General features: G+C 34.9%; 1 protein-coding gene across 1 annotated transcript in view; it reads right to left on the reverse strand.

The window, feature by feature from the left end:
- Positions 1-10,420: 10,420 nt before the first annotated feature.
- Positions 10,421-22,955, reverse strand: part of LOC118916768 (kelch-like protein 4) — a 103,390-nt gene continuing 90,855 nt past the window's right edge. Inside the window, exons 8-12 of the mRNA XM_057496095.1 lie at positions 19,158-19,382; positions 17,475-17,637; positions 15,238-15,450; positions 11,355-11,526; positions 10,421-10,657 (exon numbers count right to left, since the gene is read on the reverse strand). Coding sequence (XP_057352078.1) covers positions 10,601-10,657; positions 11,355-11,526; positions 15,238-15,450; positions 17,475-17,637; positions 19,158-19,382 — 830 coding nt within the window. The 3' untranslated portion in view covers positions 10,421-10,600. The remainder of the gene's footprint in view (positions 10,658-11,354; positions 11,527-15,237; positions 15,451-17,474; positions 17,638-19,157; positions 19,383-22,955) is intronic.

The raw sequence follows: 22,955 nt of genomic DNA on the forward strand, positions 1-22,955 counted from the left end.
TGTTCAGCAACTCTGCCCATTTTTTAATTGGATTACTTCCTTTTTGTTTGTTGAGGTGCGTGAGCTCTTTATATATTTTGGATGTCAAGCCTTTATCAGATCTGTCATTTATGAATATATTCTCCCATATTGTAGGGTACCTTTTTGTTCTATTGATGGTGTCCTTCGCTGTACAGAAGCTTTTCAGCTTGATATAGTCCTACTTGTTCATTTTTACTTTTGTTTCCATTGCATGGAGAGATATCTTCATGAAGAAGTTGCTCATGTTTATGTCCAAGAGATTTTTCCTTGTGTTTTTTTCTAAGAGTTTTATGGTTTCATGACTTACATTCATGTCTTTGTTCCATTTCGAATTTACTTTTGTGTATGGGGTTAGACAGTGATCCAGTTTTATTCTCTTACATGTAGCTGTCTAGTTTTGCCAGCACCGTCTTTTGAAGAGACTGTCATTTCCCCATTGTATGTCCATGGCTCCTTTATCATATATGAATAGACCATATATGTTTGTGTTACTGTCTGGAGTCTCTATTCTGTTCCACTGGTCTGTGGCTCTTTTCTTGTGCCAGTACTCCAAACTGTCTTGATTACTGTGGCTTTGTAGTAGAGCTTGAAGTTGGGGAGCGAGATCCCCCCACTTTATTCTTCCTTCTCAGGATTGCTTTGGCTTTTCGGGGTCTTTCCTGTTTCCATATGAATTTTTGAACTATTTGTTCCAGTTCATTGAAGAATGCTGTTGGTAATTTGATACGGATTGCATCAAATGTATATATTGCATTGGGCAGGGTGGCCATTTTGACAATATTAATTCTTCCTAGCCAAGAGCTTGGGATGAGTTTCCATTTGCTAATGTCCTCTTTAATTTCTCTTAAGAATGTCTTATAGTTTTCAGGGTATAGGTCTTTCACTTCCTTGGTTAAGTTTATTCCTAGGTATTTTACTCTTTTTGATGCAATTGTGAATGGAATTCTTTTCCTGATTTCTCTTTCTATTAGTTCATTGTTAGTGGATAGGAAATCCACAGATTTCTGTGTGTTAATTTTGTATCCTGCATCTTTGCTGTATTCCGATATCAGTTCTAGTAGTTTTGGAGTGGAGTCCTTAGGGTTTTTTATGTACAATATCACGTCATCTGCAAATAGTGACAGTTTAACTTATATACCAATTAATTCCTTGCATTTCTTTGTTTTGTCTAATTGCCATGGCTAGGACCTCCAGTACTATGTTAAATAACAGTGGGGAGAGTGGGCATCCCTGTCTTGTTCCTGATCTCAGAGGAAAAGCTTTCAGTTTCTCACTGTTCAGTATGATGTTGGCTGTGGGTTTATCATATATGGCCTTTATTATGTTGAGGTACTTGCCCTCTATACCCATTTGGTTGAGAGTTTTTATCATGAATGGGTGTTGAATTTTGTCGAATGCTTTTTCAGCATCGATGGAGATGATCATGTGGTTTTTGTCCTCCTTTTTGTTTATGTGGTGGATGATGTTGATGGATTTTTGAATGTTGTACCATCCTTGCATCCCTGGGATGAATGCCACTTGGTCACGGTGTATGATCCTTTTGATGTACTTTTGAATTCGATTTGCTAATATTTTATTGAGTATTTTTTGCATCTACATTCATCAGGGATATTGGTCTGTAATTTTTTTTTTGGTGGGGTCTTTGGCTGGTTTTGTTATTAGGGTGATGTTGGCTTCATAGAATGAGTTTGCAAATATTTCCTCCTCTTCTATTTTCTGGAAAACTTTAAGGAGAATGGGTATTATATCTTCTCTGTATGTCTCATAAAATTCCGAGGTAAATCAATCTGGCCCGGGGGTTTTGTACTTGGGTAGTTTTTTGATTACCGCTTCAATTTCTTTGCTGGTAATTGGTTTGTTTAGACTTTGTGTTTCTTCCTTGGTCAGTCTTGGAAGGTTGTATTTTTCTAGGAAGTTGTCCATTTCTTCTAGGTTTTACAGCTTGTCAGCATATAGGTTTTCATAACATTCTCTAATAATTATTTGTATTTCTGTGGGGTCCGTCAGGATGTTTCCTTTATTGTTTCTGGTTCTGTTGATGTGTGTTGATACTCTTTTTCTCTTAATAAGTTTGACTAGAGGCTTATCTATTTTGTTTATTTTCTCAAACAACCAGCTCGTGGTTTCACTGATTTTTTTTCTGCTGTTTTATTCTTCTCAATTTTATTTATTTCTTCTCTGATCTTTATTATGTCCCTCCTTCTGCTGAGTTTAGGCCTCATTTATTCTACTTTTTCCAATTTCGGTAATTGTGACGTTAGACTATTCATTTGGGTTTGTTCTTCCTTCTTTAAATATGCCTGGATTGCTGTCTGCTCTTCTCTTAAGACTGCTTTTGCTGCATCCCACAGAAGTTGGGGCTTTGTGTTGTTGTCATTTGTTTCCATATATTGCTTGATCTCTATTTTAATTTGGTCATTGATCCACTGATTATTTAGGAGCATGTTGTTAAGCCTCCATGTGTTTGTGGGCCCTTTTGCTTTCTTTGTACAATTTATTTCTAGTTTTATACCTTTGTTGTCTGAAAAGTTAGTTGGTAGATTTTCAATCTTTTTAAATTAATGAGGCTCTTTTTGTGGCCTAGTATGTGGTCTATTCTGGAGAATGTTCCATGTGCACTTGAGAAGAGTATGTATCCTGTTGCTTTTGGATGTAGAATTCTATAGATATTTACTGAGTCCATCTGTTCTAGTGTGTTGTTCAGTGCCTCTGTGTCCTTACTTATTTTTTGTTTGGTGGATCTGTCCTTTTGAGTGGGTGGTGTGTTGAAGTCTCCTAAACTGAATGCATTGAATTCTATTTCCTCCTTTAGTTCTGTTAATATTTGTTTCACATATGCTTTTGCTCCTGTGTTGGGTGCATATATATGTATATATATATATTTATAATAGTTATATCCTCTTGTTGGACTGAACCCTTTATCATTATGTAATGTCCTTCTTTTTCTCCTGTTACTTCCTTTGTTTTGAAGTCTATTTTGTCTGATACTAGTATTGCAACACCTGCTTTTTTTTTCTCCCTATTGTTTGCATGAAATATCTTTTTCCACCCCTTGACTTTTAGTCTGTGCATATCTTTGGGTTTGAGGTGAGTCTCTTGTAAGCTGCATATAGATGGGTCTTGTTTTTTATCCATTCAGTGACTCTATGTCTTTTGATTGGTGCATTCAGTCCATTTACATTTAGGGTGATTATCGATAGGTATGTACTTATTGCCATTTCAGGCTTTAGAGTCGTGGTTACCAAAGGTTCCAGGTTACTTTCCTTACTATCTAAGAGTCTAACTTAACTCACTTAGTATGCTGTTACAAACACAATCTAAAGGTTCTTTTCGATTTCTCCCCCTTTTTCTTCCTCCTTCATTTTTTATATATTAGGTATTAAATTCTTTACTTTTTGTCTATTCCTTGATTAACTTTGGGGATAGTCAATTTAATTTTGCATTTGCCTCACAATCAGCTGCTCCACCCTCCCTACCATCATTTTACTACCTCTGGTGACAGCTATCCAAGCCTAAGAACACTTCCATCTATAGCAGTTCCTCCAAAATAGACTACAGAGATGGTTTGTGGGACGTAAACTCTCTCAGCTTTTGCATATCTGGAAATTGTTTAATCCCTCCTTCAAATTTAAATGATAATCTTACCGGGTAAAGTAATCTTGGTTCCAGGCCCTTCTGCTTCATGGCATTAAATACATCATGCCACTCCCTTCTGACCTGTAAGGTTTCTTCTGAGAAGTCTGATGTTAGCCTGATGGGCTTTCCTTTGTATGCGATCTTCTTTCTCCCTCTGGCTGCTTTTAACAGTCTGTCCTTATTCTTGATCTTTCCCATTTTAATTACTATGTGTGTTGGTGTTGTCTTCCTTGTGTCCCTTGTGTTGGGAGATCTGTGGATCTCCATGGCCTGATAGACTATCTCCTACCGCAGATTGGGGACGTTTTCAGCAACTACCTCCTCAAAGACACTTTCTATCCCTTTCTCTCTCTCTTCTTCTTCTGGTATCCCTGTAATGCGAATATTGTTCCGCTTGGTTTGATCACACAGTTTTGTCAATGTTCTTTCATTTTTAGAGATCCTTTTTTCTCTCTGTGCCTCAGCTTCTTTGTATTCCTCTTCTCTAGTTTCTATTTCATTTATTGTCTCCTCCATCGTATCCAACCTGCGTTTAATACCCTCCATCGTGCTCTTCAACGATTGGATCTCCGAACTGAATTCATTCCTGAGTTCTTGGATGTCTTTCTGTACCTCCACTAGAATGTTAATGATTTTTATTTTGAACTCCCTTTCAGGCGAGTTATGAGGTCCATGTCATTTAAATCTTTCTCAGGAGTTGTATTAATAATTTTACTCCGAACCAGGTTCCTTTGGCATTTTATATTTGTATATGGCGCCCTCTAGTGTCCAGAAGCTATACTTTCTGGAGCTGCTCAGACCCTTAAGCAATGTCAGGGGTTGCAGGGGAGTGTTCTTGGTTCCTGGGGGTAAGAAAGAGCCCTGCTTCCCAGCTGCTATGCCTGCCTCCACTGCCTGAACCAGTGGGCCAATCACACAGGTATAAGCTTTTGTCCCAGAGCAGCCACATATGGATCCCTGCTTTCCACAAGCAGCTGGAGTCCCAGTCTCCCCAGGAACTCCACCTGTCACAGCTTTCCAACCCCGTAATCACGGGAGTACAATGAAAGCACCATGAAATGTAGGTTTGTGCTCCCAGAGGAGATATCCGGAGCTAGTTATTCAGCAGTCCCAGGCTTCCACTCCCTCCCTGCTCAGTTTCTCTTCCTCCCACTGGTTAGCTGTGGTGGGGAAAGGGTTCGGGTCCCGCTGAGCCACAGCTTTGGTACATTACCCCGTTCAGTGAGGTCTGCTCTTTTCTCCAGGTGTTTGCTGTCTGGTGCCGTCCTCTTACCTGTTTCTCTCTCTGGATTAGTTGTGCCAACTATATTTTCTAATTGTATCCAGTTTTAGGAGGAAGCCTCTGTCTCTCCTCTCACACCGCCATCTTTAATCTGACAAAATTACTCTGTTCCCATTTTAATTAAGAATGAACTTAAAATTAGATTTTGCTTGCTGTAATTGTTGCTCATTTATCAGATGATTGGTATACAGGACTATGCTTATCAGATAGTATTTTTCACCTCTGAAGAAGGTAAGACACACGTTTGGGAGATGTGGTATCAGGCTCAGAAGTCATTAACAGGTCAAAGTTATTGCCAGAGCTATGACTACAATAGTAATGTATGTTTTATGGTGCTAAATGTCTTATAAAACACTAAGATACAATTTGTATTACAGAGGTTCTGTATACCCTTATGACAATTTAAAGTTTGTTTCCTTCTTCACCTACAAATATTTATTTCTGGGCACTGGATATACAGCAGTGAATAAGATGTATAAGGTCCTGCTGTCACAGAGCTGACTCTCAAGTCCTAAAAAGCCTGAAATGCCTAAAGTCAAGTCAACAGGTTCCCTTTCATCCTATTATCCATCCCCCAAGATAACTATTGTCAATAACTTGACACCTTTGCTTTCATACCTTTTCTTTTCCTTATACAAGCATATACATGTAGATACTTGATTTTGTTTTATGCAAATGTATGATCATACTGTGTATGTTATTAACACTGAGTTCACTTAACAAAACATTGAGGACATTCTTTCAAGTATGTACATATAAATGTACCTTATCCTTTTCAGTAGCTTGGTCATATTCCACTGCCACTATACCATATTATTGCCTCATTTCCCTATTGATAGATCACAAAGGCACTTCAAGTTTTACTATTGGAACTACATGGAAATAAATAGCTTAGTCAAGTCTCTTTCATAAAGATAACTTATTTCTTCAGGTAAGCTCTCCAGAATGAGACTCAAAGGGGATGTGAGTTCATAGTCTCAGAAACACTGCTGGATTATTTCCCCAAAATGTTGACTAATATATGTACTAGTAACATTGTTACCAATAATTATAACAATACAAGAATTACAATAGTTAAAATTTATTTAAGACTTATAATGCCAGAAACTATGGCACACAGTTTGGCATAATCAATTACAAAGTAGTTCTGCAATGTGGGAACATTATCTTCTCCATACATATAAATGAAGAAATAGAATCAGCAGTAAGTTTAACTGGCCTAAGATCACACATCTAGCAAGTGATGGAGCTATTATTTAAATTCATGTAATTTTGCTCGAGTCCAACTTCTTTTACCAGTTATTTGACATTTTTTATCAATATGATGGAGAAAAAAGTTGTTTTACTGTTGTTTTAATTTTCCTGTTTATTATTAGAGCAGTTGAGAATTTTTGGTGTTTATTAGCTTCATTCCTTCTCCTACAAATTGTTTGTTTATATTTCCACCCATTTGACATAAGATTGGTTTTTTTATCGATAATAACTTGTAGGTGCCTTTTGAGTATTTATTATGATAACTATTTAGAATGAAAACACGTTGTTTTGTGTTGCACTCAGTTTCCCAAACTTGCTTCTCTTTTGACGTTCATGATTCTGCTTTTTGCCATACAGATAAATTTTTTATATCAAACATTTTCCTTTGTAGCTTTTAGAATTCTTGTCTAAGAAGGTCTCCTCTATCTAGAGTATATAAATATTATTCTACATGTCCCTATATTTGATTTGATGTTTAGAAGTTGTCTTTAATTCACTGGCAGTTAGTGCATAAATGGTGTGAGGTTAGGCTCTACTTTTATTTTCTGAAATAATTAGTCAGTTATTCCCAAACAATTGTTTCAATTAGCAACCATTTTCCAAATGCTCTTTTAATAAACTTGTAACTCTCTCCCCTCTTTTTCACCTGTGCTTTGAGATTCTGATATGGCATTGCCCATCCACTCCCACCCTCCCTGGGTTGAATATTACTCTTTTAATATAAATAGAGATAACACTGTAATACTTGTAATTTCAAGTGTCATAGACAATGGGAGAGAAAAATGATATTTTAGGTCCAGAGACCATAGTACTTCTTCATCCGTAAGGGAAGAGCTTTCTCTTCGTCGTCTTCTCAAACCTTTAACCTTGCAATTGGTTGAGTTCATTTGGAAACTCATTCTAATGACACTCCAATGCCAACAGAAGAAAATTAAAAATCTGCCTCAAGAAACATAAGAACTGTAAGATATCTTTATTTCACAAATCTCCTAAAATTTCTAAATATATCTGTTATAGAAACTAAAAAATACATGTGTTCTAAGTAGAAAGACTTGCTTAACAGGGCATACTAAAATAGAAGAGGAACTATTTCACCTTTGTTGGTAAGCTTCCCACATTGTAGTGAGAACAGTGATGAAAATTTTCTTCACACTATAGTGTCCTGAAGTCAGCTACATTTGTTTTAATTTCTACTCACTAGCACTTCTCTTTATCAACCACAATATTTAGCAATTATTAGCACTTCTGTTTCTTACAGTATGAGTATAATGCCTCAGGAAAAATGTGAAAGTTATTAAAAACAGCTAGTGGTCTAAAAAGAAACAGCCTATCTATATAGATATTAAAGAGAGAACCAAACACCTCACAAGCAATCTGTAGAGGCTTACTTATATCTGCATTTGAGAATTTTAGCTATAAGTATTTTAACTGATTTTAAGGATACCTTTAGACAAACTAAACAATTACGAACTTTATAATTTGACTCGTCCATAGATTTCATCTTATACAAATAGTTTTAAAATAGATTTAATTTTCTACATTTAGGGGAACAATAAAGGCAATCATTCACCCACCCACGCCACTTACAACCACATGTTTAAAAACATTTTAAAGAATATTATCTTGTCCAAGCAGTTTTTGGTATAGCAATATCATCATATATATAAAGAGATTCGGGGTAGAGCAAAGTAATTTTCTTCCCGTTCTCATTTTTTCCTTGCTGAAATTATTACAGGCATTTTAAAAGCTAACTTTAGAGGAGATTTTGTGAAATTCCTAAGATCAGTAGTTTTCTGAGGGAATTTTTCTAAGAAACCATAGAAAAACAAAAGGTAAATAAAAAGAAACAAAGAACCAAAAATCCAGTCACACATTCATGACATTTATTTTTCTCTCTGAGGAATATAGCTAAACTTTAATTACGTATTTCTAGCTTGACACAATTACCAAGAACAGGCAGATTTTTGGCATCAAGTAGTTTTAATTTTATCTGTAACTAATTCTCCATCTTCTAGGTTTAGTTTCGGGAAAATTCTCCTCAGACATTGGTGTCTGTCTTGACCTAGTGTACCTTACGTGAAGTTTTTTTTTTATTTGGTCCCAGGATTCCTCCGTAGACCGCAAATGTCACAAAAAGGTTTTGCGTGTATTGCTTTAACCCTCTATAAAAAGATTTACGCCCATCAGTCTCCTCAGAAACTGAAGTGTGGATCGGCACCTTCCTTTCGTCGACCTACTAGGACTTACACTAAGCAAGCGGTAAAAATCAGCTCACGTCTTTATTAAGCATCAATTCATTCACCCGGTATCATCAACTATTGCCAAGAGAGGTAGGATTTTTATCTTAGTTAAACCAGTAAATTATATTTTTACTTACCCTCTTACGAGTGACAGAGATGCCTTTTGGCTGTTAGGAGCCCGCTAGAAATGCGCTTTCAGCTTCTTTCCGGTCCTAGGCTATGCTCATTGGTCAATAAAATTTGATTGACATAAGCTAGACCCAATTATGGCCTAGTCAGGTTTAGCATCTTCCCAATATGGAAAATTCGTTACCTCACTAATTGCAGATAGGGTGACCGCCCGAATTACAGGATGGTAGATTAATTTGTACTTTAAACAGTGGATAACTCTTTAGTCATGAGTACATCTCATCAAATATTTTAGATAAGTTAAGCTAAAAATATTATGCATTGTTTATCTGAGATTCAAATTTACTTAGCACCTTGTATTGTTATTCACTCAATGTGGCAATACTGCTTGCAGAGAATCTGTCTTTATGAAAATCTATACTTCATTTTACAATTTCCTAATGCTTCACTAATGAGTATATATAATTGCAGCCTATATAATTCAGGAGAGGGACGTGACTCTCTCAGTGTGGGTTTACCTGCTATCATAATGACCCTTCCTGCTACCTCCTTGTCAAGCTGGCAATTACTTTTATCACAAGCAAGAATAAAAAATAACAGAGATAAAGGGTGATGTGGCTCTAAACCTTGTATTGAAATCATCTTCACTAAACATAGAGAACAGCAAAATAATGTCTCTGAAGATGTTTTAAATGCATTGAGGGATTTTTTTTTCATTTCTAGTAACAAAGACCTTAAGCAGTGTAAAAGAAACACAGACAAAGTCCCCTATTTTGGGGGTAATGGATCCTAGGGCCAAATTACAGGACAAAATCCACCCAGGGTCTGGCAAATAGTAACCACAAATAAAACTTAAATTTTATTTTGATTCTAGTAATTATAAGAGAAATCTTCCATTTGTATGTCTATTTTAAAATAATTTAACAACCTGATCTATCTATTTAATTGCTTTGTTTTTAAATTTTTTATTAAGGTATTATTGATATACACGCTTATGAAGGTTTTCTTCTGTATGACTACAACAACAGGAAAGCATGTATTGGTACATAAAATATAATTATAGAATTAAGTGTGGACATTGGACATTTGGTATTTCCGTGTGTTAATATTACAGAGCATCTTGCCAATTTTACTGTACTCTATAAACTGTTTTTGAAAACTTGTTTAACTTTATTGTAGGTGTTCACAGAGTTCCCAGAATGTTTGAGGAGAGTATTACTTTGTATACAAGTGAGGCCCTGACACTCTTAAAGGTGAGGTCACAGTTTATATCAATGTCAAAAATATTTGCTATTTTTGGTATAGATTGTATAAATGAAATTACAATAATATTTTACTAGTAACATGTGACTAGACAAAATGTTAAGGAATAACAAATCTCTGTGTGCTTTAGAAGATGGTCTTGTACAAGAGTTAGTTTGAACATTTTAGCATATTGTGATCGGTGTAACAAATTACATCAGTGAGCTATTTTTTGTTTTTGTTTTTTAGCCTCAACACAGTGAAGGCCTTCCTTTTGGTAAATGTGAGGAATTATATAGCTATTTGGGGTGATATTTGAGTAAGAGAATGATATTTTACTGAAAATGAGACTTTCTATTTTCAGCTTTAGATGTTCTCTTTTATATTTGTTATTTTCCAGATATTAGAGGACCTTTTTTCTTAAAATAGAGAATGTTTTTTAACTTCTGACTCTTAACTTAAAAATTACCAATGATTTTATGACATTTCATCCATTGGGTACTATCAGTTTCCCTTAAACCTTTTAACATGTTAAAGTAATGAGGCGAAGCCTGGACTATTGGATTTCCATTTATAGTATGAGGTGTGACAACACATACACTTAACACACTTAACAGCTATATGTAATTTATTCTTGAAAACTTGTTCTGCCTTCACAAATGAAAGCAATTATAACTACATATTAAAATGACACAATAATTTTCATCTTTGATTACTATATGAAGGAAAGAACATTCTTCTCTTCTTTCTACTCCATTTCTTGAAAGTATCCACTTTCTTTCCCTTTGATAAAAATTTATGGTAGCTTCACCACCACACATGCACCCACTCTTCCAATGTTGACAGGAGCTTCCTAACACAGAAAATAAAAACAAGGAAAGAAATGCTGTTTGAATGAACTCCTGTCTTTAACATAATATAGCATGCTGGAGTTGAAAAAGTCCTTAGCTATTCTGGTCCAACCTTCATCTTGCATAAAAGTAAGTGGAAATACAGGCCAGATCACAGTCCAGGGTGGTGGAAAGAATGTACATATCTTTGGAGTGATGCAGACCTGAATTTGAGGAGCAGGTGATATTGAAGAAGTTTCACCTCTCTGATAATTTTCTCCTTTGAGAAATTGCAGCTAATAATACTCATCCTTCATTTTGTTGTTTACTTTTGGGCACAAGCCAAAAAGAGGAGCAGACATTTGTGGATGAGGTCATTGCTCTTTGACTCACAAATCATAATATATACATAGAAAGTCAGCCAGAGAGTAAAGCTCTTAAATTATTGAATATATTCACTTTTCTGTGAAGGGAATGAGTCCATGAAGTCAAAGGAATGTTCTACCCTCTTCCATGTAAGTACTATTGGATCTTACTAATGATCAACTAGATCAACTAGTAATTTTCTGTGGCACAGATAAAGCACACACTACAAAATTTTCAAAGAGAATCTGGATAGCCCCTAGAGAAGAAGGTAATCCAATTAATTCCAAACATATATTTTGAAATATTTTATTAAAGTCTGAAATATATCAATCTTATTATATTCAATGTGAGTACCTCTCTCCATTCATCTTTTTGTGCATCATATGAATCAACAGTATTCAAACAAGTATGTCCATCATATCCTCCAACCACATAGAGCCTGTCTCCAAGGGGACATAGAGCACTACCTTCTCGAGGAACCCTCAGAGGCGCCACAGTTGACCATGAATCAGTTTTTGGATCATACCTTAAGAGGTTTAGGAAGACAATAGAGAGAAGTCCAATAGTGTTAAAATTAAATATATAGACATTAATAAAATGCATATTTATCTAAGGAGTTAAAAATACCTTATAAATATCAAATGTAGTCTACTAAATGTTACTGATAAGCACATGACAAAATTCTCTTCTGCCATCAGAGGTCACTGAACGCATATCAAAATTGTACTTCCTTTCCAAAACACTAGGCATTTCTTTAATAGATACTCAGATTCTCTATGAGCAAATCTCACATATTAGCATCTTAACATTCTATTAAAAATGCCCCCTCTCTCACTTAGTGTACTGATTGGAGAGCTTTTATTTTTCTATTGTCTTATTCATTATTTACCAAAGTTATACACGATCCTGTTCATACAAGAGCTCACATTTTAAGTAAATCTGAATATAATGGCCTTTTTGCCATATATAATGTAGTTTCCTTTTTTTCATACTATTTGTAGTTAGAATGATTATTGTCTTATCCTATGTTTTTCCCCTCTGGAGTTCCTATTTATCTTCACAGGAGCCTAGGATTATTTTCCGTTTATTTTTATATGAAGTTAAGTCCTTGTCACCAAGCTTCTTCTGTAAGCAAATTAAAGGCAGTTTGGTAACTAATATTAATTAAAATCTTCTCCAGGAATTATTTCTCAAAATTTGAAGCTTATTAAAAATTATGCAATACTAAAATCTAAAAGGAGAGACTAAAAGAAAACTCATGCATGGAAATACTCTCGGATTTTATATTGGCCTATTTGAAAACCCCAATGAAAAAGATTTATTTTATGAAAAAGATTTTCATGTGTTACCTTCTACTAATTTCCTTATAATTCTAATACCTCTTATTTGTGTTTTTATCTCTTTAATCACATTATAAAGTATCTGATCCTAGCTTTCCATTTGAACTTGGCTGCACACATCCAGTAATATTTTTAATAATATCTGAAAATCAGCAATAATTAACATAACCTCAATATCCAGTACATATTTCTGAGTGTCACAAAGCATATCACCTGGAGTTCTGATATTACAATAAAACCCAGAAACGGAAAATCTCATAGCTGCATACTTTAGTAAGCTGAATTTTCAGCACAATTGCTATTAATTGATGCTCCACTCAGCTAACACAGTACACACATATATGAATGGTGAACCAGGGCCCACAGGATATCCTTAAAGACTGGCACCCAAACCCAAGACTTTTATACATGAGCATAATAATGCTAAAAAATTCTGGCTGTTCATATTATCTGGATACTGTTTGGTTTAACAACAGGGTTTTGGGGAATGCTGAATGTTTTGGGGAAAAAAACTGGCAATATGGTTACCATCTGTAAAGACACACAGAAGCAGTTATTTAAAAATAATTAGCCACTATATCACTTTCAAATTAAAATAGCATAACACCTCTCCCTTTTTGTTTCTTTTTTGCCTTTCTGTCTCTCCTTACTTTGGATAAAAATATCTGTATTCTAGTGGAAATAAAATGGAGGCTGCAACAAAGGGAATCAGTCCTGGACATTTTCTTCCACTTGGAAGAATAACTAGGGATAATTTGCTAGACTTCTTTGCCTCAATTTTCTCATCAACATTATGGAAATAGTAATCCCTGAGCCAAGCAATGTAAGTTTATGTGATAGATTAGGAACCTTTAATTTATATGATTATCTTAAATAATTTGATGAGACTCCCAGGGTACTCGGTAGGCCAACAATTTTTTAGTGAAAATAGTCTTAGAAAACTTGTCTAACTGATTGCAGTGTGGTGTGCGGGGGACTTGAAAAAATGGGTGAACGTTGAAACCACAATGTTGCTCATGTGAAACCTTCAGAAGTTTGTGTATCAATAATACCTTAATTTAAAAAAGGAAAGGAAAGATTGTCTAAGTCATTGAAATAAGGATTATCTGATTCCACAGAATATGCACCTTTGATTGAATTTCTATTGACTAAGCTATGTTACAACTCTGTCGATACAGAGGTTAACTTTAGAAAACTGGGTTTTCTTGTGATTCTTGTACATAACAATCAAATGAATTTTGCCTGACACAGAATTAAACTCCACCATGTAGAAATGATGACGCTCAAAGATTACATTTCATTCCCTATAGGATATTACCTACTTTTGCATCTATTAACAATTTTTTTCAGAATTCCTAAATTATCTATATACCTTTTCTTCAAAGACTCTTTGAACTGGTTTTAGCATCTTATGGGCTTGCTTCCTTAATTAATCACATAAAATCCTTGACACGTGTATATTTGTGTGAAAGTCATAACTTTCTGAAAATTATACTTTAGCAGTAGCCATTTTCTCAGGGTTTTTTGAAGGAAAATGCTAATAAGGGGATAATGATAGTAATAAGAATAATACTGTTTACAAAAATAATACATGTGAAAACAGTATCATGAGCTAACTTCTATTGAGTACTTAATGGGTGCCAGGAAATGTACTAAGTACAGTAACATTGATTATCTTGTACCCAAGGAGGTTGAAACTATAATTATTCCCATTTTTCACATGAAGAAACTGATATTTAGAGATATAAAGTAACAGGATCAAGTTCACATATCTTGTAAACAGTAGTCCTGGGATTTGAACTTAGACTTCCCTTGATTGGTGCAGTTCATTATTGGAAAATAAAAATTTCTTAGTGTTCTTAAGAACTGGTTTTTCTCCAGGCTCTATCAGTTGGTTTTCTTCATACTTGCACCAACCCCTTCTTCTAAGTCACAAATTGTTTTTCTCATGCTGTTTTCAAGACTGTCGCTTTGTTTTTGATGTTCAACAGTTTGATTACACGGCTCACTGTGGATCTCCCTAGGTTTGCCTACTTGAAGTTCCAAACGACATTTCAACCTAAAATCTCTGCTCTTATCTACAAACCTTTCTCCTTTACTTCCACAGTTTTGATTGTGCTTTCTCCTCTACCTGAAATTCCCTCAATTTGTTTGTATACATACAAATTACAAATTTCACCTCTTGCATGAATTTCCCTTGAGGACACCATCCCACACTGATCTGTCTATTGAATTTTGATAACCTTACTGACTGTAAATTTCTCATTTGTTCTTTGTTAATATTATTTAACTATTATATTTGAATATTTTTCTATTTTGAAAAGGAGCATGAATGGTATAACTCCAAAGTCATAGGACTGACTTATTTTAAACAAGTCACACAAATAAGTGTTTCCCATTCAAAAAAGTTACCCTTGGAAAATGAAATACTTAACACAATAGAGTCATAGTTCAGAACATAATACCTCTGTTTGGGAATACTTTCTGTATATTTTGTGGTGGTAAGTCTTCATCTTTTGAAGATTGATTTGATTTTTGAAACAATAAAGTTATTTTTAATTGAGTTGGTGAATGGTTTGAGTGATATAGCTGGGTGTAAAATTTCTTTATTATTACATCCCTTCTGTCTTATTATTTTAAAAGTTGACTGTCAAACAAAGCAGTATATTCTTTTAATATATTTCTTAATGATGGATCTGAAAGGTTTAAGGAGGATTTCTTCAAAATATTTTGAGCCTAGGAGTAAGTGTGCAATTTTACAAAGGTTTAGTTCCCTGAAAGGATTAACATTTTTTGGAAGCATAAAAATCTTTCTGGTAGCCTGAAAATCTTTCCTACTTCTGACAAAAAGAAAAACAACAAATAAATACATGTATGGGTAAATAGAAACATTTTACCGTTCCACATGGTTAGAAATGCTTGTGCATTGGTTAGAAGTAGAGAAATCATGGCCCCCAACAACATATAAGAATCCTCTGTATGTTGCAGCTCCCACACGTCCACGTCTTTTAGACATTGAAGCACACAGACTCCATTTGTTAGTGTGTGGGTTAAAGTATTCCACTGATTTGAGGCAGGAACATTCATCACATCCACCAACAGCATATAACCTAGAAAAATGACACAAGTGTGTGTATGTATATACACATACAGAGAGGGAGAGAGATTATATTTCCAATTTGTGCATAGAATGAAAGTGAAAGAACCTTGCACAAAGCATTTAAAGTTTCTGAATATATATTCTTCTCTGGGATGGACTGACTCTGTGAATGGATACTTATTTGAAGGCACATGCTAAGGTCGAACTTAATCCAAGCCTCTCTCCTTTATAATTTTTGTGAAAGTTACTTTGATGTGATAGATTAAAGGATTCCATAGGAAATGAAATACAGACAAAGAAGGGAGATATCAAAAGTGTTGGCAGTGTTTGTCAATACAAGCCTCTCTCCTTTATAATTTTTGTGAAAGTTACTTTGATGTGGTAGATTAAAGGATTCCATGGGAAATGAAATACAAAGAAAGAAGGGAGATATCAAAAGCATTGGCAGCGTTTGTCAATTATGGTTTAATAAAGCTGGAAAATAACAAAAAGGTAGGTGTTGCCAAAGACCAACTCTAGGAACCTTATAATTTTAGCTAGATTCAAAGGCCTAGCACTGGAATCCATATTGTCTTTATGAACTGCTTTGTTTAATATTAAAAAACTGTCACTAACAAAACAATAACTAAAACATCTAAGGGAATAGGATAGAACCAAGAAACTGGAATTTTTCCTAGGGAGATATATTGTCAAGGAGATTTCTCTGATAAACTTTACAATGCCAATTATTTTGATGAGCAGCATTGTAAATCTGACTTAAATTGAATCCTACATCAATAAAGAACATAAACATCTACTAAAACATGTCTATAACTACACTTTATGCTCATTATGAGCCCATTTGTTTTGTGAGTGAGCAAAACATTAAATTAGTCAAATTTAATGCTTTAAGCCTATTCTGCAATAGGTAGGAGATGGTTACTGAGTCCCCTGATATCATTCATTCAGGTCAGACCAGAGATAATGACGGGTAGGAGTCTTTTAGGCTCTAAGACATGGTAAGCCTGGGTTTTCTCTTAACTATAGACATTTCCTACTTCATACACAGGTGCTAAAAAACATCTGTGTTGAAATTTCTACTGAGACCATTTATATGACAAAGACCTGGCTTTATACATAGAAAATATGGACACAGAAGACTATCTCCTGCCACTGATATATCGTGGTGTCTGAAATTCTTATCATTCAAGTGCTTCCTATACGCTAGTCATTGTCTCCAAAGGTCCCTTGTCAGAAAGTACATAATTACTTGAAAGAAGTAACCATTCAGGCTCTTTGCAACCTCTTACACCAAAGGATTTTAATATATTAGCTTTCTCTTATAGGCAAGTGATCACAAGTGGGAAAGATTCAGAAAGATGGTACTAGGTGTAATTCTAGAGTTGGGAATCCTGGACTCTCAGGAGAGAGTGAGTAGTAAAGAACAAAAAGACTTCCCTATTACAGAGACCAAAGTTTTGATTCTAAAAAAATGTCATAATGTAAAAAGTGGTAGGCTCTTGAGGGCAAAATTGAAACTGTTTTGCCAACAAAAGTGCTTTTCAAGTTTACTGCGCACACAAGTCACTTGAGGATATTGATAAAATACTGATTCTGTTTCAGGAGTTGTATATAGGGTGGGACTAGGATTCAGCATTTCTTTTTTTTCATGAATTTTTATAGAGGAACATACAATGAAATGCACAAATCTTCGTGTATAGCCTGATGAAATTTGACATGTGTATATGCTCATGTAACCATCACCCAGAGCAAGATATCAAGCCAGCATATCTAAATCGATCTCAGGTAATGGTAATGCTGCTGGTCCCAGGACGACACTTGAGTGGCAAGGGACTACAGAATATTTAATTTAAATGCTCATTTGGAGAAGTGTTTTCTGTCATAGTGAAGGGAGGGTTCCAACACAGGTCTTTTACTACTGGTAACTAGGATGTCCTGGTCACTGGGAATGCTTACTCACTGATGGAGCACATCAAGGAAGTGCTGTATCACATGACCTGGGAGCAAAGCGCATTCAGGTTTGGTTTTACTCACTTGCCATTTAATGCAACAACGGCAGCTAAGCTTCTACGAGATGACATACTGGCCACGTAAGTCCACTGACATCCCTCAGGGTCCCATCTTTCAACAGTATTTAGATGATTCGACCCATCATGACCACCAACAGCATACATTGGTCCTTCAAGTGTGGCTACACCTTAAAGGATAAAAACAGCATGAGGGCTCACCACTGTACACCACAGATAAGGGATACTGTTTCATTCTGCAAACAACTGATGGGATAACAATTAGTTTTTTGTTTCTTAAATGGTTTTTCGTACACATGAATAATTTACTGATCTTAATATGAAACTAAATATGGTCTATTAATCCTAGGAAACTTTCAGGCTGTAGTTAGTGTATCGTAAAAGGGTATCACTATTGTAACACTGAAATCAAAGGAGGTAGTGAGACCCACTGTAATAGGGATATCATAGAAAAGGCAAGCTGATTTTTTCTGGCATAATTTCAAGGCTAGGTTTTGAATGTATAGGGTAGATGAGAAATGATACTAAATCTTCGATCTAAGTTTTAGAATTATAGGCTATCTGTGGTAGGTCCTTTTAAACCTTGCTCTTTATTATAGAGATTTTAAAAAAAAGAGATTCCCGTGGGATAACTAAATAAACAGGGCTTTTGGAGGTTTAGTCAGAAGTGTGTTCCTTTAGATACTATGAATAACCCCTTTCTAACTGCTGCTTATCTGCTCTGGGAATTCACATAATTGGTTTTCTTCCCCACCTTCTTCACCATCTCAGTCAGTCTCTCAGTGGTATATCCTCATCACCTCTCTTACCTCTCAAGTGATATCAATGAGATTTTTTAAACTTGCTCTGACTTCTCCACAAGATATGTTTTCTAAGCTATGTCAATGAATCACACTGACACAACTGAGCTGCATAATTATATAGTCTACCATTTGGCATAGACTATGTATTAGATAATTTGGGGTAAACAATACCAGACCTTGATCTGCCACTTTTTAGCTGTGTATAAGTCAGTTCTTAATTGCCTTACTAAGGTAAGTATTCTTCTTTTTAAACAAAGGAGTCTAGCATGCAAAAAGATGTACTCTGCCAATATTCAGGAGAATCAAAGTTCCTCACTATTCCAGAGGTTTTTCCTTCATCTTTCTTCAACTTCTTGGCAACTTCTGGCTTAAGTATAACCTAGAGCTGCTCTGCAATTTCCTAACTATCTCTGCCTTGGATCTGTGTCCTAAGGCTTTTGCTGACATACAAATTTGATGTTCTGGGAAGGGTCATGATTCATGCATCTAGAAACGCAATGTCTCTCCATCATCATGTGCCCTTTCCTCTAAACTGAGCTTAGAAAAAAAATTCCTGGTGGGGTTTTATATTCCTCAACAATGTATTTCTTCCAAAAGTTTTTATCTTTCTTAAAGCAGGCCTTGTTAAAATACCAGCAGAAGGGAGAAAGGTTTGACAAACACGACATCTGAAACAAGAGAAGAGTTTGACAAGTTTTTACCATTTGCTTAACTTTTCAGCATGTTGGAGACATTTTGTCTAAGGGTTTGGCTAAATCCCAATTATGTGCAGCTGAATTTAATTTTTAAAAATCCCTACTAACTATACATTATTTAGAAACTACTTTTTAAAAAGCTCTACTAACAACTGTACATTCTTTAGAAACTACGTAACACTAAGCTCTTACCTAAGCCATGCCTCGGTGTTGACATGGGAGGCATCACAGTCCAGATTTTGCTAGCTGGATCAAAACATTCCACAGTATTTAAGGTTTTTGAACCATACCTTCCTCCGAGGACATAGAGCTTATTATCAATAACTGCAACTCCAAACTGAAACCTAAGCCTACTCATGGTGCTACTATGTTGCCAGCTTTTGGTCCTGAGGTCATATTTTTCAATTGTAGGGGTACCTGTTAAAGGGGATATTGGACAAAGTTAAAAAACACATGGATAAAAATGTGAATTGGCACCATTCACATTTTATTTACGTACCTATTATTTATAGCATAAAATCAGTGATTGCAACTCAAAGTAAAGTAAGTAGACCAGATGATTCTCCAACTTGGCAGGCAAGGCAAGGGGAATATTTTACCATTCCTGGATCCAAATGCAAGAGTCAGAGTGAAATAGTTTATTTACTATATATATGGCTTACATGCTCCTAATGGCTTCTTTGGCTACACTATGATACTGGTAGTTCTAACACAGGTGGCAAACACAAAAAATTATCTTGGAATCTATCACTGACTTATTTGCACATCCACTACGGTTTTAATTACTTATTCATTCAATATGGAAAAATTTTATTATACCATTCAATATATTAATTTGTGCTCTTTTAAAATTCAGCTTGGGGTGTGTGTATGCTAATCTAAAATGCAAATGACCTAAAGAGCAGGAATGATAATTCCTTTTAAACGAGTCTTTGGTGTTGATTCATAGAAAGTTTCATGATGGTGACACAAAGGATTATAATTAAGAATAAAATTATTATTGTTGATATTAAAATATGACGTTGAGTTATTACCTCCTTTATGCGTTAATAGTTCGTTTTTAATTCAATTACTGAAATACCAAGCTTACTACCATAGTATATTGTCACCACTGCCATAGTAAATTGTCATTACTTCATAATAAGTTGTCACTTTTATAGGCAGTACTTTTTACCAGTCATTCACAATGGCTGTAAATTTTAATAAAAGTTGATTTTGTACAACAGGGAAGTTTCTGACTAATAACCAAGGTGGAAAATGGAAGAATTTTTATTCAAATGTAAAGTGTACCTAAGAGAGCTTGTGATAGGTTTAGGGAATTTCATCCCAGTCGCACAAAGCCAACCATAGGAATAAACAAAAGCAGTTTTCAGTTGTTTTTCTACTGGGAGATTTGTGGAGAAAATATAATCTATTAGTAATTATGAAAATATAGTTAACATTTGAAGCATCTTCACTGGCCAATTATAATGCTATGATAGGAGGTCAGATCAAGTCAGTATTTAAGCAGGGTATATTTTACATTTATGGATGTTTCTGAAAGTTTTTGTGTGTATAATGTATTAGTGGCAACATTTCTTTTCTTTTCTTTTAAATCTTTCCTGGTGAATAGTACACTGTAAGTATTTATGTCTGAACACATTGTATTTTCACAATAAAATCTTGTGACTATACAGGCACTCATTTACCCTTTCTCTTTAATCCCTGCATCTTTCACTGATAATGTGGATTTGGCTAAAGGCTGATTGACAGATCAGCAATTGCTATATTGACTAGAGTTACTGCTGAGAGATCAAATACCATCACCTAGCACAGTATTTTTTCTAAACTAAATATCTCTGGGTGATAACCATGAAAACTGGAGTATCTACAAACAAACTAACCTCTGCTTTCACTCTGTCAACCAATTTTCTCTGTTTTTTATATCTTTTCACTTCCACATTCTTATCTTCCCAAATCTGTCTTCCTACTCGATCCTTCTTATTTTAAGTTTTTATTTTGAAGTCTTTTAATTAGTAGAATTTACCAAACAGCCAATTTAGATTAAGAAATGAAGGCTAAGCTGCACTATTAAGATTATACAGATATTAATGGTGAAGTAATTAGGAAATTGTACAAAGCTGTATTAATCAAATGCATATGGGAGATTTATACTTTGAAAGGATGTAGAGGTGTGTTTCATGCCACGTTAATTTTTCCCAGGCATTAGATTAAATATGGAAGATAAATTTTCTCCACATCTTCTATTTGTATCTATGAACATATATGACTGGTAATTCTGTATGTTGAATTCTGAAGATGCTTTTCAGCCCATTTTTCCACCTCTGCTATTGTTCCAACTAATCAAAATGTAATTCATCTAGCTGGCTTGCTATGGCAGCTCTATATTTGATGGGGAAAGTTAAACTGGATTGTTTTACTTATTTCTCTCCTTAACACCCACTTGAAAATTTTTCTGTGTAAAGTGACCTTCTGCCCTAAAACACTGCAAAAACTGTTTTTCAATTCATTTCTAAGCCCCTACTAATCCCTCACTTATGACCTATTCAGGAAGGAACAAAACCAGCCAAACTTTGTACTATTGTTGGTAACATGATAGTTCCTGTAGTTCTGACTATATCTGATTTAGTGATTTCCTGTATTTTTAAAATGATGTAAAAATGAGTAATTGGTCCCTTGCCATACCCTCTCTGAGAGTTCATTGTTTTTAATAAATGAAAAGCAACTGATTACGTGGTAGGTACAAAAGCCCAAAGTTTACCATTTGACCATTTAGAAATTTTGACTCCATGATCATGCTTACAGTTTTCTCATGATTACTTTAAATGGTAGGGGTCATAGTTAGCCCCAGCCACTTATGTGATGTCTATATTTAGCCACTAATTCCAAGTTACTTGCATGAGTCAGAGAGGAAATTAAAGACTGAGGAAGTGCTACTTTCCCAAGATATCAAAAGGTGAAAGTTCAAAAAGTATCTTAAAAAGAAAGGTACTGAAACAACACACTAAGCACAGGCACATCTGCAGAAATTCTTTTTAAAGTTTTACGAAGGAGTGAAAATTGGTACATTCTAAAATGTAATACTGATTTATGTAAATAAATGCTACCTTGCTAATATTTTTGCTATACTTAGGTCTTTTTCCTTTTTTGTTCCTAAGAGCTCGTGTTGGTTCTTCAGCAGATTCTAAAACCCTCAAAGAGGAGAATCAGTTTTTTTTGGTGTTTCTCTCTCTTCTAAAACAGTGGCAATATAGCAAAAAGGAACATAGGATTTGAGTGACAATTCCATTTCTAGTCTTTCTAGGTGTTTGTCCTTGGGTTGGCTATCTAAACTGAAGAACCTTTTGTTTCTTCATCTGCAAAATTAGATAATAAATCTATCTTGTAGCCTTATTGTAAGGATTAGAAATGATGTTTCCAAAACACCAAGGATCAGATACTCAAAAAGGGTAGCTTTACTATTTTAGTTGTCTGCAACTTCCCACAGGGCCTTTTATGTCTCCATGCTGTCAGTATGCAAAAAGTCTCAAAATCATGGCCTTACTTCCTCCCATATAAAACTGTGGTAATAGATTTAAGGAGTTGTAGGGTCACATTTGACTCATTTTCAGAGACTGATGGGTTGTAAATTCTTAATACCATATTCTGTAACAATAAAAAAAGAAAACAAACACAAAACCAAACAAACAAATACAACATTTTCCACTTCTCACGTTGCAAGTTAGGTCCTTTTTTTAACAAGAAACTAAGAATGACTGTACTTGCATTTTGTATTTAGTACCTCTTTAATTTAAATATCAAACAAGACACCTTTCAACATGCTGTTAATATTCACTCTATTCAATAACATGCAATAAAATAACAAGTTGTCAGACCTGAAATAAATTATAAGATTTCGTTGTATTTGTTGTTTTCTGAAGAATACTAGTTTTGTGAGGTTACTCTACTACTTTGGAAATAATTACATTTGCAAGCTCTTGTTTTATAGAT

This window comes from Manis pentadactyla, chromosome X (assembly GCF_030020395.1).
Source record: "Manis pentadactyla isolate mManPen7 chromosome X, mManPen7.hap1, whole genome shotgun sequence".
Classification (NCBI taxonomy): domain Eukaryota; kingdom Metazoa; phylum Chordata; class Mammalia; order Pholidota; family Manidae; genus Manis; species Manis pentadactyla.